This window comes from Colletes gigas, unplaced genomic scaffold (genome assembly GCF_013123115.1).
Source record: "Colletes gigas isolate AHSC1104 unplaced genomic scaffold, ASM1312311v1 Colletes_gigas_Sc00005, whole genome shotgun sequence".
NCBI lineage: Eukaryota > Metazoa > Arthropoda > Insecta > Hymenoptera > Colletidae > Colletes > Colletes gigas.
Window position 1 is genome coordinate 10,434,520 of NW_025106634.1, and position 26,540 is coordinate 10,461,059.

General features: G+C 42.9%; 1 protein-coding gene across 6 annotated transcripts; it reads left to right on the top strand.

Annotated features, from left to right (window-relative positions):
• The first annotated feature begins 1,015 nt into the window (after positions 1–1,015).
• LOC122395350 (cytohesin-1) lies at positions 1,016–26,266 on the top strand. 6 transcript variants are annotated; one of them, XR_006258969.1, is made up of 8 exons: positions 1,016–1,156; positions 2,904–2,977; positions 20,159–20,764; positions 21,193–21,304; positions 21,835–22,062; positions 22,268–22,337; positions 22,449–22,632; positions 25,864–26,266. XR_006258969.1 is itself a non-coding variant. In XM_043392836.1 (7 exons), exons 1-7 carry the CDS (start codon positions 1,033–1,035, stop codon positions 22,534–22,536), a joined length of 1,302 nt encoding a protein of 433 aa, XP_043248771.1. In that variant the 5' UTR covers positions 1,016–1,032; the 3' UTR covers positions 22,537–25,765. The 6 variants fall into 6 exon arrangements, 5 of the variants coding, with proteins under 5 accessions (XP_043248771.1, XP_043248775.1, XP_043248773.1 ...); XM_043392836.1 differs by lacking the exon at positions 25,864–26,266 and having other exon boundaries at positions 22,449–25,765; XM_043392838.1 differs by lacking the exons at positions 1,016–1,156; positions 2,904–2,977; positions 25,864–26,266 and adding exons at positions 5,913–6,272; positions 6,763–7,423 and having other exon boundaries at positions 22,449–25,765.
• The last annotated feature ends 274 nt before the right edge of the window (positions 26,267–26,540 follow it).

Genomic DNA, 26,540 nt, shown 5'->3' on the forward strand with positions numbered 1-26,540 from the left:
TAAAAAAGAAAAAACAAAATGGGGGATTTCCCGCGTTAGTCGGAAGCTGTTAAAACGAGAGATGTCACCGTTTCTCGATGTATTTTTATCCATTGGTATCACTTTCTTTTGGATTACACAATCGATTTTGAAATATGTATGTACTCTGTATTTTGGATAAACTTTACCGGATCAAAAATTATTAAGACCGTTTTACAGAATCTGATAGAATTTTATAAACAGATTTGAAAAATCATAATTTTATTTTTAGAAATGCATAGGACCAAAAATTATGCGTGTTTAAATATGTATGTACATATTATTGTACTGATTGCATCGACCACCAGCCATGTTGGCTCCTTTCACTGCTTGTCCAATGAAACAAGTTCGTCATCCTCCGTAATGACGTCACACGCATACACTGTTTCTGTTATTATTTTTCCAACATCTGGTAACGTTGATGCCTGTAAATCAATGCTCACGATGATGTGTTTTCAATCGGAACACAATCGAACTCAAAATTATACCACAGACGAGGTATACTCGTATTGTGTGCTCGCACGTCGACAGTTGATTCCGGCGTCTATACGATCTATTGACACATGATTATTGCAACTGTTTTCTGATCGTTTATCCGAATGTACAGGTCTAATCTTGATTTCTTGAGATCAAATTTTTATTTTTTCAGAAATGATGGAATTCTTTCGATACGCTAAGAGTGCTAAATTGGAATTCTAGTGTGATCCGATAATGTTGAAAGTAAAGACATAAATGGTAAGGGAGCTCGCGAGTCTCTATAGTTCGTGTGACAGAAAAAAGCATTGTCTGCCACGTGTCTATTCTATAGGCTGTCTGTAATTCTAAAGCACATTCGTAAACAGGTTTATAATTTTCTATTGTTGTTCGTTGATAAAACAGAATCAAAATACTGAGCGATACTGAATTGAAAATGGCGCTGCTAGTTGATCGATCTACGGCGATGGGGTCGCTCGCGTCGTAAACGCCGAGAGTGGTCAGTACACAGTGAAAATGGCGCCGCGTGAGTGAAGGTGGATGATTCTGTGCGTGCGTGTATCCGGAAATTACGAGTTTTTGGAAATGTGGCAAGATCTGGACGGCCTGGGAGGTGCGGGGGTAAATTCTGGTGGTCATCAGGTCGACCAGTTTGGCACAATAGGTAAGAAAATTGAGAAAAATCAGGATATATCTGATATCCAACGTACGACAACCTGGAAAAAATTTGGGTTTTCCCTGTCAGAGCGCACGCGCTCTACCTCCTTTTCTATCATATGCACGCCGTAAACAAAACGAAATCTCTTTTTTCCCGACGATAATCAGACAAAGTATCGAACATTGTCCGTTCTTGGCTTGCATCCTGTATTCCGTTGTATTATCTTTGAGTGGTTCACCCCCATCTGTCAAGGGAAATGTAACATCGAAATACGATCGAAAGGTTTGAAGGAAACGAGAGTTGTATGTATACCTGAAATCTGACGATTTTTTTAAAATGTTTCTACGCTATTGTCGATCGATATCGCGAGATACATATAGGCTAAAGAAAAACAATTCCGAGAATAACTTTACGAGTGGGATTATCTTGGCTGTTTACAAGTGTACACCTTGAAACAAAATATCCCGTGAATCACTCCGAAACAGGATAGCAGTGTAACAAGTTTGACGTACCGACTGAGAATTCCTTATTACAAGTATCGGTTCAAAGAGCATGGCTGTCGGCCCGGCCCGGTCCGGTCCGGCCCCGTTATGATTCTCGCGCGTACAGAGAAGCAACAGTTTCTAATTGTTCCGCTAGTGCACGTAACCTAGCCTAATCCGAGGAGCTGACTTTCCGCTCGTCGTGCGAAAGGAAGAGGTTAGCGTACCCGTTCGAATTACATAACCTCGCACGGAGGTCGAGCCCGAGGATGATTATACGGTACTACCGTCACGACATACCGCAGGTGGCAGAACGCGTTATGAATGGCGTATGAAATACGCACACGCACGCACGCACGCACGCACGCGATCATTTCCTTTCTCGTTACTTTTCCCTATGTGTTTTTTTGCGTTTCCATGTTTACGCTCGCCCCAAAGCCGAGCAATTTACATATTAAGCACGAGTGTCGGTTTATAAACATCGACAACGTTATCACGAATCAACATTATTGCTGCTCCGTCGTTTACCGATCGTTAACTTTTCGGCACGTTATGTTTACGAGTTCGATACTACCGTTCGTTGTAAAATAGGCCAACTTTTTACATAAAGTCACCGTTTCTTCGATGTTTTAGTTTAGGAAATTCGGTATCCAGTATCCAATAACACTTGTACCAGTCGGTCCAAGGTCTCTATGTATAATATGTAGAATAAGAAAAGTGCCTGTTTGTTGTCGGTTGTTCTTAATCTCCAAAGTCCTAATCTCATTTGCGTTTATTCGATGCCTGTACGCGAGACCTGCCTTAATTCGAAAGACTATTTTTAGATCTTTGGTTAAATTGTTCTTAACTAGGGCCCCTTCCTTGGCTCGACTGGCATCGATCGAGGATGCCAGCACCATTGTTGTTCGAATGGTCGATCCGAGCGATATCGTTCGTCGTTGGAACGAAAAATGTGCGATTAACAAATGCAAAGATCAAATTTTATAACGGGGCACTGTGTACCTCTACCTCGTACTTTCTCCACTTTTTATTTTATTTTATCGTCCAAGCAAAGGAAATATACATATGTTTAAACACTGCGTCGTCTGTATGGGATTTTCTTAGCCGTTTCATTCTTACCATAAATGACTAATTTAGTTGGCGGTAACTGTAACCATTAGTGAATATCTGCAGTATTTTCCATCCTTGTCATCCGAATTTTCCACGTAGACCAATCAACGTGGAATAGATTTAGTTTCTATCGAAATAAAATTCGTTCGTCTTGTTTGCAGAATTGACGCCTGAGCAGCAGAAGATTCTTATAGACATCAGGCGAAAGAAGACGGAGCTGTTGCTCGAAATACAAGTGAGTAGTCGATTGGCCCTAGTTTTCTGGTCATCATTTTATTCGCGACCCCGTTTCGCGAACTATGTCGAAGCTGTCATCGCCGCGAGTTTACATCGAGCGAACGATATCGTTGTTGTTTTGCGTTCCGTCTGCACTCTGGTTTTTCAAACTTGCAAATTATTTGCGTAAAAGTCGTTTTCCATCGATCGTGCGGATCTTCCTCTTCCTTTTTTGCTCACCAGTTATTTATTATTCTTCGTGTTTTTTCTTTTTCTTTTAATACTGGATGGATCTACTGGAATGGATTTGCGACTAGAGCTACCACCGAGTATTATCAGTAAATGTCTTTAATAACGAAATATAGCAAGCTCCACCAGAAACTGGACACCTAATTATCTCTTTTATTTTAATAAATATAGAAAAGTGTTTTATACACTAGTATTTTTACTCGTTATAAACGATAATTGTACGGGTTTCCTTTATTGTAAATTTTTAATCTTTCAGGCAACCTTAAAATTTTCCTTGCAAATACCAGCGTGGAGGATGGGGCTCCTTTGCAATTTTACATAGACAGATTAGATTCCTGGTGCTCCAATAATAAACCCACTTTCAATGTTGCTAAGTGCTACTACGTGGTCAGGTTTATTCGCAGAACCACTTTCATCATCATCATCATCATCATCATCATCATCTACCCATATTCTGGTCGACACCAATACTACACGCGATCTTGGTATTCTTTTCTTTAATAACCTATCCTTTAATGAACATTATTTACGTATACCTGACCAGTAAAAAGTTGAAAAACAGTTTGAAGACGAAGGATATTTTTTTGATAATTTAAATTACTTTAACAAAAAATCATGTTTCTCTTTGTGTCTCTCTTCTATTTTTATGAATATCGTAATAATTGATCTGGTTAATGATACGGTTTAAAACATATGTAATTTGTTCAAAATTGATCTTTTCAAATCCTGCCGCAAAACTAACAGTAAAGATTACCTTCTATCAACGTACATACGTACATATTTTAAATAAGTGAGGATGAAATTAAATTGTAATTGAATGTTGGAAAGAAATTCTTGGTTAAAAAATTATTATCTCTTTAATAGCAGAAGTAATTTGTACAGTAGCGAAGAAGGAATGCGCATCGAGCGTCGTTCTCGAAACTCGTCGTATTTCAACATTTATTTTATCATTCGTTTTATTCTTTCCTGTTATTTTTGCCGCGCGCGAGCGCCCTCTCTCTTTCTTTTCTTCTATTCATCCAGTTCCATTGTACATTTCTCCATTTAAATCCACATACAACCTGCTGTTGTCCCGAGCAACATGTTCTTATTGTGGTCTGAAAGGGGTTTAGTGGAAACGCGAACCTCAGGCGCAGACCAGGCTCGAGTAAAGACTGGTCGGTCAGGTGCTTTTTTTATCCCCCTAAACCATGTTTGGAAAGAGAGTATAAGGATCGGCGATTTAGCTTGGGTGGCAGATCTTAACTTTGAAACGTTACAGAAGAATTGTTGTGACTCTCGTATTTGTTTTTCGCGTAAACGGTTCACTTCGTAATCGTTTCTTAGAGCTTTTCTATTTCTTAAGAGAATAATTTTCGAATAATTTTCGAATAATTTTCCAAGTGATTTTTCGTACGCTGCATGCATAAGCAGCTATTATGTAAATTAAAATACATATATTTGTAAATTGATTTTAATAGTAATTTTTTTTTAAATATTTACCGCAGAGCGAAATCTGCAGGACTGTTTGTTCCTTACCGGTTGTGTAAAGTTGGGGAAAAGAACGCGCGAGGGCGCCACGTACAATTGTTTAATCGTACAAGTAACGTAGGTACCTACATACATGCATGTAGGAAACGCTGAAACCAAGATTGCTTCTCTTTGGACATATTTACCTTTCACGCGGTTAAATAAGGTCATTGAGTTTACGTATAGTTTTAAAGATTATATTATAGTACGGTATCGCGTAGTTGCAATTTTTTCATTCCTCATTACCGTCGTCCAACAGTGGATGAAAATAATTATTCAGATGGATTTGTTTCTTCGATTAGACGATAGATTCGATCGTTGAACTTGAAGAGGTAGAAATGTCGGATATTTGATCTTTTCCGTTCGAAATCTATAAATAGGATACGATGTTTTGGCCGGTCGACCGACCGACCGACCGACTGACCGATCGATTGATCGATCGATCGATCATTTCTGCGATTCGAATCCATGTTTGTCGGTGGGCAAACGCGCGTATGTATGGATGTTGTTTTCACGCGAACATACATATTTCCGTAATAGCGATGGATACATGGATGGATGAATTTCTCGAGAAAGTGGAAACATTCGAAGCCGACGGGTTTCACCTTCAATTTAATGTAATTAAACGTACGTAAATATCCAAGTGTCGTTGAGTTTCGATAACACTCGTATGGGCTCTGTTGTAAGCGGTGACGGCAAGCTATCCACAAACAGTCTCTTGGACAGAGTGGTGTCGCGTCACGCTCCCTCTTAGTGCCAATGCGAAAATTCAATATACATCTACCAGGAGGAAAGTTATTCATCGACGTCGTGAGAATTGTTGCTTTTCGAACGACGAGAAGTCTATCGCGTTATCGTCGCGTCGGTTGCGTTTACAGCGAGAACGTAACGCGAGTGTAATTTACTCAAGGGGAAAAAGATGGTCGTAATACTCTATTTGGCCTTGTTAAATGAATTTAATCGATTTAGTTGAATTTATCGTCGGATTCGCGTGGGTTCTGACCCTCGACATCCATGACGTCAAGCACGCGTCGAATGATCGGGCAAGGATGGATCAAGTCGTGCTGCCTGTGCTCCGTTATTTGGCTTTTTCGTGGAAACCGACGAGAATCTCGAAAGGTGAACGAACGTGTAAGGTTCCTGGCCGTTTCGCTAGCTGCTTTCCGTGCGATAGTTTTACCGATATTTGTGCGTCGATCTGTCTTGGATATGGGAAACGAAAGGTTTAACAGAACCAAATTATCTGTCACGGTACTGGGGGCCAATGTTCTTTCCAGGGGACCAGTGACATTGACATTTTTTTTTATACTATAGTGTACTCTGCACCGTTGCGTGTGAATGGTGACTTTCGCGTAACCTTATACCGTAGAGAAGCGCGTATGATTAGTAGAGTAGACGTTGGATAAATAGAATCGAGTATCTCGATGTATCGAATTCTGAAGATCGTTCGGTGTGCTGTGCGTCGCGAAGCGAAGCGAAGCGAAGCGAACGCGTTCAAACGGTCAGTCGACGACAACGAATAAAGTTTAAGGTGGAAAGAATAGGTAACATCGATGGTAGTAATTTTGTTATCGTTGGCATTGGAGGGAATGAAACGAAACGAAAAGAAAATAAAGGGTAAAGATGCGAGGAGCAGAGTTGTTTTTAAAAGGTAGACAGGTCTCTGTATATTAAATGATGTCCAGTGGGATTGTGGACGCGTGACCGGGTTCGTGACACGTCCACCGTGAGGCGCCAGTGCGTTTGCAGCGCGACGGTTGCCGCGACCTAGCGGTGTTTTCCTGCGCTCGGTAGTCGCACGTCGACTGTGTCACGGTTCGGATTGTGGGTCGTTGATTTTATTTTTTCTACGTATAACCTTTATTTTCTAAACAAGTTAAAAGTAAAGGGTCGTGCATAAATATTTTCGAAACATGTATCGTTTATCGTGTATATGTTGGTGTCGTTGTGTCGTAACAAAAGTTTATTAGCATCGAACATCACCGACAACGTTGCTCTTCGAATCCAATAGTAATAATAGTAATAATATGAAAATAATATTTCTAGTTGGCAGTTGTTCGCGCAAGTACAAAAAGTGGTGTCGATTCCCGATCGAGCGGAATTGTTTGCTGTGTTTACGTAGTTGTTCACGTGGTGGCTGATAGACGCACGCCGACAGTGTAAAATGTCGATCGCGAACCGATCGAAAGAAATCGCGTCTAAGATTCGAGGTCGTTGAACCGTGTGTGGGATCGTTTCGCCCGGAGTGTTTTGTTCGAGGAAGCCAGCTGTGTGTGGCGCGGTTAGTAATTTCTGTGACGCGAGTGTCGAGAGAGAGAGAGACGACGTGTCGGGAAAGAATCGAACGTCAATGTCAGCCTCGAGTTTAAATGTTGCGTGCGGTGCGCGATGTCAGAATGTGTGGTTAGGTTGTTCCTGAAATCGTACCACGGCACGGTACACGAAGCCAGCTCCTCGTTGATCCTCGGAATTTCTCCATCGGTTATCGAAAGTTTTCGCGTGGCGAAAAATGATTTTCACCGGTAGGTCGGTAGACGCGCTCGACGAGGTACACGGTGGCAATGTTCGGACAGAGAATCGCCGGGACATCAGCGCCGTCGCCATAGCCGCAGGATGGTTCTCTAGTCTGCGCAGACCCGGCAAAAGGAACAAGAAGGGTTACCAAAAACAGGCCAAGAGCGCTTGGGACCTTAGTACATTATCTACGGTTAGTCGAATCTTTTAACTCGACTCTATTTCTTACAGCCAAAACTACTACCGCGTTTTATTTATTATTGCCCGGGCCCCCCTTGCTTCTTTCGAAAACTCGACTCGGATAGTCGTTGGTGCGTTTGTCGGATCGCGTGGATCGTATTCGATATAGAGCGGAGACACGCCGCCGCGAAAGTCTTCCGGTGTTATCAAAGCGTCGACGAGGAAGCAAGCTTGCTCGAACCTGATCTCGACGCGATCTGTAATTGACAAGAAGCCAACAGGCGGTTCGCAAATAAATTGTCGATCGTATTAAGAGCAGCAAAACGATGCAAAATACGAGAGCACGATGGCGTTGGAAAGTTGCCTGACGGACCAAATGTATTTCTAGATATGTACATGCACACCCGGCCTCGATCGGCCTCGATCGATCATTCGATCGGTGATCAGCGACAAATGCAAATCCACCAGGGGTGTTTACTTCTACAGCTATGTAAAGATTTTAAGGGTACGAGAGAATAATCTGTCGATGATCGGTTCTCGCTAGTTTCATTGAGGTACGGGTGCTATTTGGTCTCCCTTCATCCGAGACCTATTTAATTTTGCATCACGAAAATTCTTTACCGGATAGGGTGAAAAGATAGTCCATGTTCCGAAGCGTTGTTGATTCGCAAACAGATTATATGTAAGTACGTATACTTTGGTTTGACGTCGCGTCGCGTCGCGTCGCGTCTGTCCGATCTTAAACGTGCCTCTCGTGTAACACGACCAAGTTTCGTGTCTCCTCCTTGTAAGTACCAGTCGAGTCTCGATCTTATCGGCAATACGTCGTACCTGACGATCGTGTCGTCGATGCATTTGTTTACCGTGTCGACCTTAATCACCCGTTTGACGTCAACGATTGCTCGCTACCAAGAATATATCACCGTCGATTACATAAACCTCGATACGCTGACCCAACGGGGGGGTCATTGTCATTTTTAGCGTCCGATCGAACGCGAAAGATAATTAATCGTAGAAACATGAATGGAAAAAGGAAAGAAATCAAGTTTTGTTCGAAACGTCGAATCAGGTGAACGGGGGTGGTTTCTCCGATTAATACGGTGCGAATAACACGTGGCTCGCAGGAATATTATTTCTATTTACGTATACTTTGCCGAAACACGTGTCGCTGGCCGGCTTTAAACGCAACATTGTGTTTACATTGGAAACGTATCGATCTGTTCTTGGTTCGATACGCATACCGCGCGTAACAACGATCGTTGGTTCGCGAATAAGGAAACGGGGTAGTAGGCGGCGTGACCGCAGGATTCGAGATCGCATAAATCGCACCCATGTTCGAAACACTGACGAGTATTAAACATTTTCACCGTTACCCTCCATCAACCTCTCAGGATCGTTATTTCTTTCGGAATAACGAACTCGATCCACGCCACTGTTCAACTACGGGAGCACAAATGTTTATTTGAACGTTTGCTTCTACATAATACGCGCGTATAAATGTTGGTGGCGGAGTAACGCGCTACCGACTCTCGAAGTACGCGTCGAAATCGGGGTTTTATACCCGGTCCAGGGCAAGGACAGCGCGTATACCTTTTTCACAGAAAAAATGCTTGGACGGCGTGGTGGTGAGAAAGTCGCTACAGTTCGGTTTAAATTTGGCTCCGATAGAAAGTTAATAAACCTGAACGCGATCATCGTTTAAGCAATGACTAACCAATCGGTAACTCGAGCAGGCGATACGCGATTCGGAGAACACTATACGTAAGTAGATGAATAATATGCTTCTCCTGGTTTGTTTGCGCAAACATTTGTCCAACGATTGCGATCGACGCTCTTTGTTGTTGGTTTTGAAGAAACTAGAGATCGATAAGATATCGAGAGAGTAGTTGGGTGCATTATCTTTATGGACCCCGGTCTTCTTCCATTTACCGCGACTTGTAATTCCTGGAGCACCGCCAGACCGGCGCTCGGTCGCTCGGTCGCTCGGTCGCTCGGTCGCTCGGTCGGTCGCTCGGTCGGTCGGTTCTTTTTAATAAAAGAATGTTTGGTAATATTACCGCACTTGGCCGGCTTCCAATTAAACGGCACCGTGTCCTCGGCCTTGCTGGTCGCGCGAGAACATTAACATCGCTCGCGCCCACGTCTGATTATCCACGCGACGCGACACACCCTCCCCGTATTCAAGCGTTACGATTAACATTTTTCCTTTCAGGATCTCACCCACACCTTTAAAAGATACTCCGAATAAGAGTGACCGTAAATGAGAAAAGAAAATAGGCTACCAAGGGCTTTGCTCTAGCCTCTTTGATAATTTTACCCGTAAGTTATTCGTCACTGCCCCGTAAAGGCCTGGGACATTTTCAGCGTAAGAACGTGCAAACTTTCGCATTCTGGAAACTAAGTGTTTGCTGCGCAAGTACAGACAGCTGCTCGGAGATACATGTATCTGGATCCGGGCTTCGGTAAATTGTAGTACGGATTCGTGTGTAAAGGATATTGGCAGAATCAACAGGCAAATTGGTCGGAATAATTTTATTTCAAAGTCCTAATATAGAAATTAAAACGTAAAAAGATATTGATCCTGGTAAACATTGTTTGTGTGTCCTTAGGATCCTTGTTTCTAAGGATACACATATGTATACGTACGATAAGATCGACCGTTTAGTATCTGTTACCTGTGCGATCGCGTCTCGTCATCCATCGTTGACGATACTGAGTCACTCTGTCGAGCGAACTTGTACTACAGGAGAATGTGTACGTACGATGAAAAATATGAATCGCACGGAAGACGCGACACCGCGTGCCAAGAGGACGCCAAGCGGCGCGGCGCGGCGCGCACAAGCCTACAAAATCGAATATTATCCGAGAGAATGAATCATTGGTTGAAATAGCCCGTAGAAATTCTCCCACTACGTTCGTACGTTTCTCGCGTATGACGCATTTTCCGCGTACGAGAATGATTATTTTTATCGTCGAACTTTGATTGCCTACTCACAGACTCGCGTTTCTCGGCTGCTACGACCGATCTATGCTACATACATACATAGATTTTAACTAAACGATCTCGCGCGGTTCGGATCGTTTATTTCCGCTCTGTCGCAAGCAATCCGATGCGCCACTAAACAACTATGTGCGTATCTAGCTTCCGCAACCAGCGATTAATTCCAATTAATACGATATACGTATAACGTTGGACCAAGTTCCGTATGCAAAACTGTTAGCTCCAAGCACGTCTCGTAGATAAGGTTTGCAAAAGGAATGCGTATGCCGCGTATCGTTAACCTATTTTTATGTTTCTTTTTGGTTCATTACATGGCACAGGGCGCACAAGTTTTGCTTTCGATCAACTAAACTAGCAAAATTGATTCGTATCTCTGACCGATCGAATAAACGATTTCCCGCAAACTCGTGGTACACTCGAATGCGTCGAAAGTATAAGTAAGAAAAGGAACGATAAGATGATCAGTTTGCGTATCTGCTTTCAGCGAAGGTAAGCAGACGTAAGCCGTTAGAAAGGAAAAATGGTGTTGTAACTTGGAAACGGAGCGAAACCGAACGCGTATGTATCTATCTGTACGTTTATGCGATCTTATTTTATTGCTTTTTACCGGCGAAGAATTTCTCAAGAGTTTTCTACGTACACGTATTATGTCACGCGTGCTGTATAAATACACACACCGGTGCCTCTAAACTATTTAATAGTTTTAGGATTTTTCTCTCGAGCAACGACACGTAAGTACTTACGTACTCGCAGATCGTATCGAATCCGTCGATATCGCTGTTTATTCTCGAGTATCGCGCGATGCTTTTGCAACTATGACCGTGCTGTTCCGTCTAGCTTCGCTAAAAATATCCGACGCTCCCAAGTTTTACCAATGTAAACTAGCTGAAAGAGTTTGTTTGGAAAGTAACGAAACAACTAACCCTTGTATAGCCGATACCGCGGTACAAGGAACAAAAAGAAAAGAAAAGAAAAGAAAATAAACGACGAGCGAAAAGTTGAAAACTCTTAAAAAATGCTCGACTAATTTGTAAACGAAAGCCTCGTTGTTAGGGGATATAGAATCGATAAAAGTTTTTACTCTGGCCCGTGTATTTTCCGTTGGTTCTCGGTGTCCGGTTAGATGAAAGGCTGGCCGCGTGCGCAGTTTCAGACCGAGCGAAAGGAGCTGGACTTCCCTCGCGCCTTCTTTCTCTCCTGTTCTTGTGTTGCTCGGACGACGGCCTTGAGAGGTCACTTTACCGGCGACCGGACGGATCGTTTGCTGAATATGTACTTGGCGAAGAAAGGAACTGGAACGCAGCACACGGGGAGAACTAACTGGTCATTCTAATAACATCTACTTCCTAAAATGAGTCGTCTATTTGGACAAATTCTCTCGACGATCCTTTCCTTTGTACAATATACGTAATCGTCGTTTCGGCACTCGTAGTTGTACATACGCTTACGTCAACTTTGATTTTACAGTATCTTACGATCATGGCCCGAAGAGCACGAGGATCCATGGATCGAAACAAAGAGATTCGAGTTTGCTATAGAAAAGGAAACTGGTTGTCACGCGTTGCTATTGCATTTTTCAAACGGACCGCGCAACAAAGAATTTAACGAGGAAAGGAAAGGACGCGACCGGTATTTGAAACCGTCGGTTAGTGATGATCTAAAGAGAACCTACTCGGTCTTGGACGGTTTGTATCTTTAATCGTTTCTATGGTATTTATCGCCTTTCGGGCTAACTTTTATTCCACGTTCAAACTTTTTAATGGTCGTCGTTAAACGGAGAGAAATCGTATCATCGATCGATCTATGATCGATTCTTTTAACGAGTCTCTACAGACAGCAGGCGACATTTACTACTTGAGAAAATTTTTTAGGTAGCTTTGGAACGTTCGAAAACGTAAGAATACCAATCGGGAGGAACGAGAGAGAGGACGCGAGCGCAACGAATAAATATGAAAATAAATAAGACAAGCCGACCATCCGGCCGGCTGGCCAACCGCGTTCAAGCCGGTCGAGAAAGAAAAATTAAACTTATATGTAGTATACGGTTTCTGGCGTGAGTATCGTACCGTACGACGATCCACGGCTGCTTCGAGCTTAGGGGTTTCGTCGCGTAGGCTGTAATCTTTTTGCATGGCAAATCGACTTTCCAAGGATGCCGCAAGGCCTTGCTACGTGGTCAGAAAAACTAACCCCAGGGACCTCGTTTTTTTTTCGCTACTTTGGAAGCGTCGCGCGTAGACACGGCGTTGTTATGTAGGTCGACGAAAAAATAGGACGCAAAGCTCGACCGGCATTAACGCAAACACGCCACGCCACGCCACGCCACGCCACCGCATCGATGCGACGCGACGCGACGCGACGCGATCACACAAAGGAGCTTTAAACGTATTCTTTCTTTTCATCCGACAAGTATCGAACGAGAATCGACAGACTTTCTCGATTATTACCTTCGGACAATTTTTATATGTACGTTGAAACATCTTGTATAAAAATTTAAATTAATTTTCAATTAATTAAGCAATTTGTAATCCAGTTTTATCGCGCACTAGTCGTATAATCAATAGGAATTGCTGAAACTTGTTTTAGTATGTAACGTTTGAGTAAATTGCAAAATAAACACAGAAGGAAGCATAAATTATAGTAGTTAGTATAGTCATTGGATAGAGGATGAAATGTCCTTTAAAATGAGCGTTCGAACAAGCCGATAGCTTTATTAGTTCCGGAGATACAGCAGTTTTAATTTCGCATCGATGCGGCGGCTAGTTTCGGAGATAGGGGTTGGTTTTTTTATGTTTCATCGTTGAGATCGGCGCGAGTTCATTGACCTCGCGCGTAAATAGTAAACAACGCGTAGTAAATTCTTGGAAATACTACGACACTCGCACGCGAGAGAGAAAGAGGTACCGTGTGACGCGTTAGACGGAGACAGAGATAGCACAAATTAAAAAATTACCCCTTTACATAAATTACTATATCTCGAAAAGGGAAAGTCGGATCGACGTAAACCAAAAGTCATTTTAAAGGGGAAGCTTTGCCGCTTCCAACTGTGGCTCGATATTGGATAAAACACTAGTAATTTTGGAACTGCACGCGTCTAAATTTGAACTATTTTTAATACCTGTTCTTTGACCGTTCTCCAAGACAGTCCGACGCACCGATCGTTTCACTTGCTTCGCGGTGCAACGGAATCCTACAATTTTCTTGCTCAATTATTTTCTCTATGACATACATATATTTATACATAGTTGACTACCAGTTAACGAAAATATAAATAAACGTTAAAACGATTCGAATCTGACGCGAGAAATTGGACACGATTTGGAACGATTCGATCGGCCTTGAGCCTTGAGTTAGTGTCGCTGGCTGGCTGCATAAAGGTTAGAACACGCGTATCCGGCACGGAACGGAACGGAACGGAACGGCACGGCACCGGGAACAGCGACCGACAGTCGGCCCAGTCCTATTACATCACCAAGAAACGTGTAATATTACGTAAAAGTACTTACACGGTACGCACTACGAATGCACATGCTAGAAAAAGTATGTTTCCCCGCAATATTTCGATTCTATTTTTAATTTACAAACGGTCGTTGCACAGAAAAATAATACACGGTACAATGTTGCGTAACAGCGAACGAAAGTAATGAACCCGACACATTAAGTAATCGAATGCTATGGTATTTGCACCGAATAAGAACCAACAGTCGCGAACCGCTTTACTTCCTAATGAACTTTTAACCCGATTACACGTTGCGCAAAGTATGTCGAGTCAGGTAGCCGCTTCCTGTGTAACAAAACCGGCAGACTCGTCTCCCAGGGTTTAAAATACCAACGTAGCAAACTATTATTAGACGAAAGGCGGGCAAGAAACGAAAGCATTTAAAAGAATATGCGTGGGATAGCTGTTTCGAGAAATTTTATTTCACGTATAAATATTAATATTAATTATCGAGAAGCGAATACGTCTCGTGGGCCAGCCACGATAGAAGAATAGTAGAGATTAACGTAAGCCAGTACGGGGTCAATGATAATACTATACTCTGACCAGACGGTGGATGTTTCATAATGGTACGTGACCGTAAAAACTTTGATATTCGTTCGACGAATTTAGAGAATTTTTGCTCGCATACAGAATGTTCGGCCACCCCTGGGACAAAATTTTAATGGGAGATTCTAGAGGCTAAAGTAAGACGAAAATCAAAGATACTAATTCGTTGAATGATATGAAATTTTTTAATTTAATTTTTTAATAACTTTTTAACGGTGCTTCGAACAAGAAATTAGTATTCTTGATTGTCGTCTTATTTTGCTTCCTGTAGAATCCTCCATTAAAATGTTGTCCCAGAGGTGGCCGAACACCCTATACATAAGTACTTACGTATAATTCGATGGAAAAACCTTGATTATCCCCGTCGGGCAGGAAGGATTCGATGGGCCTTTGATTTCTGCTCGGCTTTTTCGCCACGTACACGCACCGGACGCGTAGGATAGCCGAGTGTACGTACTTACTTACACGTACAATATTTCGAGCGCAAGAATCACACGGTGAACCGCAACCGGGTGGCTGAGGAGCGCAGAAATGTCGAGTTGCAGCATTCCAGGGACTTTTAACAACCGTAATCCTCGTTTCCTTCGACATCGAGCCGTTAACTACGATCATGGCCATCGCGAATACATTGACTTACAGGTCGTGCTCTATGTATAACTTGGCCCCACCGTATTTATTAGAAATTTGGCGAGCAAAGGTTCGCGTGCGAGCCACGCCACGACTAGACCGACCGTACACCAACCTCTCGTTTACGCATCGTTTAAATCTGTATACGCATCGAGTATTATTACTCGAAGGCATAAACTATTAATAAGATTGGAGAAAGGGAGTGTCCGAGGAATCTCGCGAAGGTATGCGCGTACTTGTTTGCCTGTTTGTAATTGGGTCCGGTCCGGTCCGGTCCGGTCCGGTCCGGCCCAGAATATTCGGATCAAAGTCCGACGAGAAAAATCACAGGTGCGGATCGAGTTGATTTCGACCGCTTATTTAATTCGTGTTACATAACTTGTGCTAAACGATACAAGCGCGAGATGTCGTTTAATTCTTGGCCTGATAAATCACACGGAGAAAGTTTGTTTGGTATATCCGTGAAATACGGATTCACAGATGCGCGACTTGTGTCGATAATTAGCGTCGATGTTTCTTATTAGCGTGTCGTTATGAAAAGTGCGCGTGTTAGCGCGCGAAATCTTGCTACCTTTGCAGACTATTTTCTTCGAGCTGTAGGACCTCGTCGACCTCGTGACATTCTACGAGAATATCCAACGAATTGGCACGAGTATCGTGCACGCGTGTACGCGTGTGTTCGGTCGGTCGGTCGATCGGTCGGTCGGTCGGTCGGTCGGTCGGTCGGTCGGTACGGTTTGATGTCGTTGCAACGCGACGACGTTTACGTTTGGCACAGCCATGCGTCTTCTGTTTCGATCGCTATGCTAAATGAGGGGTTTTTTTGTATTCGAGAAATGGACATTTCGTACCGCGAGCCCCGCGCGAATCGTCCGGATCTAGAGAAAATAGAAAACAACGTAGTAATATTCATTTTTCAGGGCAACGGCTGATGATTACACCGGAAAGGAAATAATAATGATTTGTCAGGACGAGCGAGAAAGAAAAAAAAGGAACGGAAGATAAATAAAAGGGGCGGAGATTCGAAAGTGAATTCATCTAACGAGCAAGGAAGAGCAACGTGTATCGTGATTCATACAGGATGCGAGCGATAACAAGCGAGCGTTTCCTTTTCGAGGAGATTGTAAAATCCTGTTCGTTTACTGGCGCGACGATTAATTCGCTTCGGATGCAAAATAAAATTAATAAATTTCGATCGACTCGGTCGAAAAGTAGTTACCGGTACGAAAAAGAAAAGAGTAGTCCACTTTCGCATAGTTTTAAATATGTATCCGTGACCGTGACGTTCAAGTACATTGTATGTACATACTTGGTTTGGTGGTTGCGCGTACAAGACTCGTGTTTCGAACAAAGATTTCTTTTCTTGTATCCGCGTTGATGGGCATTGCGTTCGATAGTTTAAACGAAAGTTGTCAACTAGGCGCAAATAATAGGGCGACGTTATCCATCGTTTGTTGTTTTCCGTTCGATATTACGTAAGCGTTATATCGCGGAGCTTGTAAATCGCGAATGATTCATCGTTTCGCGATGCCCGTCTGTCTGTAGATGACTTGAAATGCAAATTGCCCTCGCATCCGTCGAATGTTTTCTCATCGATCGACAACGGGAAAGCTGAAAAAGGCGCCGAACGTGATCATCGTAAGTACGAGTAAACGTTTAATCGGACGCAAAAAATTATTAATATTTATTCGGACGTAGCAAAGCGTTTGATCGTGTCCAGTTTTCGACGGATTTGTTGATAATACGCTTCGAAGGGGGATAACGAGGTAAAAGCAAGCGTTGCTCTCGATTCGCTCGAAAGGAGCGATTTCTTCCACGAAGAAGAGGAAGGAAGAGGTCACTGTATGAACGACAATTAATAAAAGTCTCTCCGGGGTCGGTGTATAAAAATAAAAATCACCCTCGCACCGTCGATAATAAATAGCGCGTGTATGGAATTTAAGTAAATGAAATCGATTATACGTAATTTCTGCTTGACTCGGTTCGATTCGATAACCTAGTTGTACTTGCTCGACGCTGTCTAGTTGTACTTCGCGTACCATCGCGTGATTATTTTCAACGATAAATATTTATTTTCCTCTATTATGTAGTAGTATTATATTATTTATTGCTTACCGTAGGGTTGGTTCCCCTCTCGCTTGTACAAGGATTACGCGTTAGAAAATACAGCGCGGAGTTGTTGCGGCGATATTTTCGAAGCAGAGTGTTGTTCGTAAAGAGACCGTGGATTAAATAATTAATGGAGTTAAGGTTAAAGTTCGTTAAACTCGAACCATGGAAGAATGCACGTTCGTTGTGCAAAGCGTAGCCGTTTTCCGACGTTATCGTTAGACGTTCTCGCGTAATTACACAGCAACCGATAGAAAGCACGCGTGCATGCGATCCAGTTGCCGAATCAAAATGCGTGTGTAACCAGCAACCAAGATGGAGAAGGGTCGAAGACGACTTTCTCGTAGATACAGTTTCTATGTATGTATGTATAGGTTTTCGCGTTGAAAGGTAAAAGCTAAAGCTAACCGAGAACCAGACCAAGAGACGCGAGCCACTCGTGTCGTTTTCTCACGCATCGAGGATGAATGCACGGGACTTTGAGGCCGGATGCGAGCCGAGAAACAGAGAAAAGGAACGCGACTGCATATCAAGACAATAGCACCACTGTACCACGGACGACCAACGTTATTGTCAATGGCAAGGTATCGTGCCACCGGCACGTTGTTAACGAGCTCCATCGAAAATAACCAAAGACCGCTTCCGGTCTCTCTGCGCCAGTCGCTGACGCGAACCAAATCACATAACAATGACACACCAACTTGGAAAAGAAAATCAGTAACAAGTCCAACAAGCATCACCGACTGGATGGATGAAAGTCGTTCGCTCGTCGATTGCTTCTCGATTCCTTTCGCTAATTGTTTGTTACGTTCAAGTTCGTGTTACGCGGGTTAGCGGTAATTTTAACAGTACCAAGCAACGCGTGCTTGAAATTTCCTTCGTCGAGGCATAAAATAAAAGAATCGACGCGACGCGTGGAGAAATTCCAGTGCTCCGTTGCGAGCAAATCGTCGATCGAGGAACCTGAATGACAAATAGAGCGGCGTATAACGCGCTTATACGCGGCTATTACACTCCGATAGAACGTACGTCTCTTCCCACCCACTTTTCGATATTACACAGGAGGTTGCCCTCTTCGAGAAGAGAGAATACGCGTATCGTGTTCTCGTAACCATCCCGATGTTTTCGTCTTTCCGTCTCTATATTTCTATAATATTTCCTAAACAACGGAGATTCGGCTCGTGGTTATCGAGCAGAATTTCGGAATCCAGAAGAAATCTTTGGCTTTCCGATGGATAGAAGAAAGATAGACGAGGGGTGTCGAGTGCAAACGGTAAAAAAATAAATACGTGATCGAATCTTCCTCGACGTTCGGATACTAAACGTTCAATCTCTCTTTTCAGGGTTACTATCGCCAGGAAAACGTGTTCCCGGTTTGATAAATACATATTTTACAGTCGGCGCGCGTTCGCGTCATTTCCCATTGCGATGCCAGCAAAGATCGCCGAGAGGATATTGCAGGAATGGGCGCGAGCGAGCATCGATTTTCTACAGTGTCGTCATCCTCGTACTAGAAAGTCTTTGATAAAGTTGGTCGTTGGTTTTGCGTGCAACGGCAAGTCCAATCGTGAATGAAACAGAAAACAGCGAACGTTGAAAGGAACAGGAGAGAAAATGATGCATTTTTTTTCTACAACGTGTTTCGTGCACAGCCTCTCTCTCTCTCGCTCGATCGCTCGCTCGCTCGCGTTCGTTTCTTTTCTTCTTTTCAAACAGTCCGATCCGATCGCTTTTAGAACGCGAATTATTAATTAAAATTAAAACGTTGGCCACAACAGCATCGTTTGATCGATGGAAAATAATTAATGTAAACGGATAGAGGAAAAACCGATGTAAAGAAAAGACTGCTGTTGCCTTTTAACAATCAACCGGGGTCTATTTGTACGGTATAAAATGTAGGTTCCTCTTTGCGTCGTAATTAAAAATTGAAAAGTAGTAAGCAGAATGAAATAGACAGGAAAGAAGTTGGCAAAAGGTGCATAATTAGTTGGTAAATTGGTGGAAATCGGGTTGATATAATCGCGCGCGAAACAAGTTAAATCGACGAATACGTTCACAGCGCGTACATTCGGGGAACCGCGTTTCGTTCCAAAGAATGCGAGAAAGAAAGCCGGCTGAACGTTAATTAAAGGCCGGATATCCTTTGCTCGATAATTAAATGGAATTTATCTTGCTCCCGAATAAACGGTAACTTTTTCTTTCTTTTTCTTTCTTTTTCTTTTTTTAACCGTTGCGGTTCGGTGTTGATTTTCCAAAGGGTAGGATCGGATTTTCAAGAAATATTTTTCAAACGCCAAAATGTGCGAGAAATGTAAGAGAGAGAAAAAAAAAGTACATTTTCTTTTGTAATTGTAGACCGGAAGGGGAACAGCTTGGACGATCTGCGCTTTATCGGCGCTTAATCGTAGTTGGTAACGTCAGTGACAAGTTGCTCTGTGTATAAATGCATCAAAGTAGGTACCTAGTTCCGTAAATACATATGTATGTAGGATTGTATGTACAGGCGACTTGGCCTGCTGGCCTTTAAGGTCAGAGGGGACGGGTTCCGGATCCGTAACGTAACCGTGAGACACAATGTTCGTTTCGAAGGAAGCGTGCGTGTGGAAACGAGAAACGTTTTACGTTGCTGTTGAAAAGGAGGAGAAACGCTGAAACGCCGAAACGCCCAGCCGATTACGGTCCTATCGATACTTGTAAAATTCCGCTGTATTAATAAGAAATAATCGAGTAGCCAGTGCAAAGGAAAGTTCATCGACGATAGATAATTTCGATAATTGCAATGGAATTTAAGCGGCACGTAGGTCGGGGTCGTAATGGGAAATTAGCGAGTGTGTAAGGTCGGTGATTAATAAACTGGTTTCGCGTTAGGCTCTGGTCTGGTAAAATAGGTTGTTGTTGCGTGTTGGTGGGAAGCCATATTGCCGTGCGACAATATACTGACGAGCGGTATATTTATTTTTCAGCAACTGAAAGATGAGCTGGGCGAGGTGGTGGCCGAAATGGAGGCGATGGAGGGTGGTGGTCTCGCGAGCGACGAAACGAAGCCATCGAACAAGGCTAAGCAGACGTCGATCGGCCGTAAAAAGTTCAACATGGACCCGAAGAAGGGCATCGAGTACCTGATCGAACACAACCTCCTCGCTCCGACCCCGGAGGATGTCGCGCAGTTCCTGTACAAGGGCGAAGGGCTGAACAAGACGGCGATCGGCGACTACCTAGGCGAGAGACACGACTTCAACGAGAGGGTGCTCCGGGCGTTCGTCGAGCTGCACGACTTTACGGATTTGATTCTGGTTCAGGCTCTGCGGCAGTTCCTCTGGTCGTTCAGGCTGCCTGGCGAGGCGCAAAAGATCGACCGAATGATGGAGTGCTTCGCGCAGAGGTACTGCCAACTGAACCCAAACATATTCACCAACACGGATACCTGTTACGTGCTCAGCTTCGCCATCATCATGTTGAACACCTCTCTGCACAATCCGAGCGTCAAGGACAAGCCCAGCGTCGAACAATTCATATCCATGAATCGCGGCATCAACAATGGCGGTGATCTGCCTCGCGAACTCCTCGTGGTCAGTACGCGCCTACCTTTGCTCTTTTACAACCCCATTAGAGACGCCTAACTTTATTCTTTTCGAACAACATTATACGTATGTATATGTACATCATAGAGAGGTTTACGCGCGTAACTAGGTACTTACACATGTACTTACGTGTAGGCGCGCGATGCGTGGCCAGGATATAAAGCAATTGCCGCGCTTTACAAGTCGCTCGCCGGATCGTGATTATTAGATGAATACACGGGGCTAACGGGCAACTCCATTGCATTGATTCCTTAATGATAGATTTATGCAAAGCGACGTCGCACGATACGCGACGAACGACGCGATCGACGCGATCGACGCGATCGACGCGATCGACGCGATCGACGCGTATACTCTGCTCGTACGCAAACGTGATTCACAACTTAAATTAACAGCGTGTATCTCGTTTTTCCCAGAGCCTGTACGAAAGTATAAAGACGGAACCGTTCAAGATACCGGAAGACGATGGCAACGATTTGATGCACACGTTCTTCAACCCGGACAAGGAGGGTTGGCTCTGGAAGCAAGGTAATTGCTTTCGTGCACTCGTACCGTAAAATACAATTTTCGCGTCCCTTCTCGCGTTTATCTTTCTCACCCGGTGTCCTCTTGGATCGGAATATGTATATCTACGTGTCTCTTTTTCGAGAAGCTCGCGCACCGCGGATATACATATGTACATCTTGGAAACGTTTATGATCCTTGCTAGCTGATTCGATTTTAATAGAAAACAATTGTTCCTCCTTTCTTCAACGGATCGCGATCGTTATTCCTTAACTGTAAATATTTTCTCTTCGTGCCGTTTAAGAGACTGCGAACCGAGACATTTTGGGGATCGCTGTGTCGGAAAGCACCACACACCTTGCCAATTACAACACGACGATCGTCGAGTCTTTCTCTTTTTCTCTTTCTCTCTCTCTCTCTCTCTCTCTGTACCTACTTTTTTCTTATATCGTATCGCTTTGTCCCTCTGCTGCCCTGACGGAGACAGCAGGTAAATAACGCATCTGGCATCGTGCATCGATCCTCGGCTTAAAACGAGCCGTTTCATGTTCCAGGCGGACGTTACAAGAGCTGGAAGAGACGGTGGTTCATACTGAACGACAACTGTCTCTATTACTTTGAGTATACCACGGACAAGGAGCCACGAGGCATCATCCCGCTGGAAAACATTCAGGTCAGAGAGGTGCAGGATCGGCACAAACCGCACTGCTTCGAGCTGTACGCCGCCGGTTCCGAGTTCATCAAGGCGTGCAAAACAGACAGCGAGGGAAAAGTTGTCGAAGGTATCCGATCCCGATCGTGACGAAAGATTCGCTTCTCTCGGTGATATTTTTCTCGGAAAGCTTGCGATCGTCACGCAATACCTACGTAGAATTAATCGTTTGGCCAATTGCTGCGTAAAATTCTCTAGTCTCTAGTCTGTCTGTGCGAAACAAACGGTTCTCCCATCTTCCACTTTTAATCGTTGTTATTTCTCGTTTATCGCAGGTAAACATACCGTGTACAGAATGTCTGCAGCCACGGACGAAGAGAAAGAAGAATGGATCAAATGCGTGCGGTAATAATTGTTGCGTTCTTACAACATTTTTTCCAAACTCGACTACGCGATTATTCGTTTGGAGGAAACCGATCGAGTTTTACCGTTGTAAATACAATATTGTTTTTACAGGCAAAGCATATCGCATAACCCGTTCTACGATATGCTTGCGGCCAGAAAGAAGAAGGCGCAGAAGACTAGCGTGCACTCGAAAAGCTAAACGTCGCCCGGCCGCGCGCGCAGCTTCGAAAGAAGCTTGTTGAGACACAAGACTGTCGATTTACGAGCCTGCGTCTCGTTGCATCAGGATCCTCGAGTACGTACAATCAAACGCATACGAAATTGTATATATCCGAATAGACTGCCGCCACCGGCCGCGCGCTGATAATCTCACAGTTGAACGACTTTACGGTTATCTGTGCGCGCACGATCATTTATCGTCAACGTCACTTGACCGTGTTTCTTACGTTTCTTTCTTTCTTTCTTTCTTTCTTTCTTTCTTTCTTTCTTTCTTTCTTACTTTCCTTCTTTCTTTGTCTGTCTGTCTGTCTGTCTGTCTGTCTGTCTGTCTGTTTGTTGATCGATCGAAAAGCAAGGAGAACAAACGACGATCGGTATTAAATATTTTGGAAAAATAACTCGCGCTAGTGCGCCTTAAAAAAGGCCTAGATATTGGAATTATGTGAATAAATTCGATGCCAGATTCGAAGCGTTTCCCTAATGATACGCACGGAAATCATCCGCTTAATTAATCCTTCACGGGACAAACTAGCTAATTTTTACTTTCGTCGAACGAGAACATTGGACGAGTACAAGATTGCCAAGCACGGAAAATGACGAAATTTCGTGATCGTCTTGTTCGTTGCTTCAACGGTCCTTAGCAAAGTATCACGCGTATAACTTACCGAGAGAAAGAACTGTGATTTATTCGTTCTGAACGGAAACGAAACGAAACGAAACGAAACGAAACGAAACGAATCGAATCGAAGAGAGTGAAATGTTTCGTGTTTCCTGGCGGCAGCTTTAGAAAATTGTCGATCGTCGAGACTTTGTTTCGCGTCTCTCGAGGATACGTGAAATATTTATTTTCTATAGATTCTTTGTACGCAAAAATATCATTACGCGTACACGTTTCTTTCGTGTCGTGGGACAAAGACTCACGGTTGTCAATGTCGAAACTCGCGAGATCGAATCGGTAAGATGCGTGCGTGCGTGCGTGCGTGCGTGCGGAGTGTGCGTGCGTGCGTGCGTGCGTGCGTGCGTGCGTGCGTGCATTATTGTGATAGTCGTGTATTTATTTAGAAATTAAAATAAAACCTCTATAGATAAGAGAGTAGCTAATATGTTTATTTGATATGCCAGAATTGTTCCGAATTGCACTTTACCGTACAGTTTGCGAGTATGATGGCATCGTGAGCGAAGCAACGCGGTCTATAGGCTAGAACGCGATATCGTTTTTCTTTTGTTTAAATGTACGTATGTATGTATGAGTATGCATACGTATCTATACATATATGTATGCGGCCACGCGCGCACGTTACATGCGAGTGCACATACGTATAGCAATGTAGTAATAGTTACACTAGTGCAGGAAAATTAAGAATAGCAATTTGATGAAATCCAATTAAGAGCCTGTATCCCGGACAGTATTCGCGGTCAATCGTGTGTGTGACATAAATTTCTACATGAAGCCATAATCGAGACTCGAGAGATTCGTACGCGTTAACCACCGAATGTTCGAAATAATTCACCCATGTTATTATCAAGGTAAACCATGTTCGTTACCTTTACCGCGCCTTGGTTCTTCCGAAAAACATTCGATAAAAAATGTTTTCCAACCAGTTTCTTTCATTCGGTTTCTGAATATTTTTTATTCGATGAAAATAGCCTTTTCATATTTCCGAGTATATCGATCACTACTAGTCAGAATAATATTCGTAAAGCTATTTTTATCCACGAGTGTCGGAATTATTTTTTTTTTCAAAGTTCCTTTCGATCCTCTGGTATATGCGAGCAATCAGTCTTTATGCTCGCTGTTGTTTGATCGTTTCTATTCCCGGACAACGTAAGTACGTGTCTGTCTTAGATTTGGGAATTTCAAAATGTAGATTCTTCCGGCTTATTGACGGTTACCATGGATTCTAGCGAGCTTAACTCACACTCGTGTTTCGTATCATGTGTAAATGAGAAAAATAATAAGGTAAAGATGCGGGTGTCTTTGAAATCTTGTTCAAGCTAGTCGTAACAGCTGATCATCCGTTGTGAGTCGAGTCGAGTCGAGTCGAGTCGAGTCGAGTGTGTATACGAGGTAATGAAAATTCAAAGGTTTACGTTCTTCTTTGCTACGTACAAGGAAATGTTGGACATCGAGAAACGCCTTATTACGATACATTAAATAACGAAACGCAAAAGTAATTGTAGAGTATAAGTTTTTTAACGTCATGCCGTACTCGGTAGAATGTAACTATGTTACGAAACAGTAAGATTTCTATTCGATCGTAATTTCGAAGAAACGCGCACTTTCTATTTGATCATTGATAAACAATTGTTTCATCGCCATTTACCCGTCCTTGACTTAACTTTGTACAAACTACTTTTTTCTCTCTCTCTCTCTCTCTCTCTCTCTCTCTCCCTCTCCCTCTCACTCTGTTTTTTTATACTACCTAGAACCACGTACGTGAATGAATTAAGAGTTCGGGTGTATCGATGGTCGTTATTTGTCTTGAAACGTCAAAGAGCACGTTTCCTTGCTTCCACACGATACTACGGTAACAGGAACGAATTTAGATATAAAAACTGGTCCATACGTCGATAGGAGCTGTGTAAAGTTAGTTTAAATAAATTACTTTGGCAATTCGTTCACTCCGTTCGTATTCGTGTTTCCCTAAAAATTATTTTACGGTTAATGTAATATTATTTATTTTCAAAATAACGAATTGATTATCTTTACTATTCCATCCAGTTGCCATTATTTGATCAACGAGATCTGATACTCGATCGTTTCGAAACGTTGCCCATCTACATATTTTCAATAATACCGTGAATTGAATACCGATAACTAATTAGAAAATACAGAAAATTGTTATTTAATGAAAACTGTACAGCTAATGGTAAAGAAAGTTTTAAAGAATGAAAATCATCACGATTAAAATATGTTACGACTTGAAGTTTGTGAGAAAGGTCCAAAAGTAATTATGTAATTTAGTCGGGTAAACCACAAAACGGATCTTGGTTCGTAGTTTGTGTTTCTCTCGTAAAGTAATTCGAATAAATCATAGAAATGATATTTGCGTAGAACGATGCAAACTTGTATGATTAGTAAGGTAATTAATTCATTATAAGAATTGTATAAAGAACTGTACTTGACTGCAGACAATTTGTACATTTTGTTGTATATTATTTTCACTCGATAATTGTTATGTATTGATATTGATCTGTGTACTGTACCCTACGACCTTGTATGTATTAATTTAAACATAATTAATAAATATTTCCATTTCGTAAAAAAAGATACATGTGTTTCCTGACTCGATTTGTTAACTTTCAGCAATGGTCAGCAGAGGCCAGCGGAGGCTGGCAGAAGTCAATAGAGTAATCGTAGTAATCGTTGTGAGAAATATAAGCGGTGACGAGCAGAGGCCAGCAGAAGCCAGCAGAAGAAGGCAGCAGAGGCTGCCAGTAGCCAGTAGTAATCGTTATACGTTGTCGGAAGTATCAGGAGTGGTCTCAAGCGGCCAGCAGAGGCCAGCGGGGCCTCTAAGGAAATTAAAAAGTATGTCGTGGCCCAATCTGACTGCCATACCGACCTGACAAATTCCGAGGTGATTGTTACCGTCCTCTTCTCATGGAAAAATTATTCACTGAATTGGTATTGATAGGCAAACAGCTGTAGTGTGCGCGTAAATACATGTCAATTGACTATGGGAGGGATTAAAATTCATTTTTGAATCTGTTGGTAACGTTGCGGCGAGTGACACGGAAATGGTAATGGGATTTCGAGAACCCATAAAAATGGGTCGAAAAAATACATTGGGTGAAAGATGTACTCGTATACCTCGTCTCTGACAATACTCTAGAATCTTTGGTGAATCAATGAGAATCGAAACTAAGCTAGCGAAGAAGCTCTATATTTACGATGACCTGTGCAAAGCGGATCGCAGCCAATTTGCTAATATTATTTAGTTTTTAATTGATAATTGCATTACCCAGCCAAGAGTGATACGA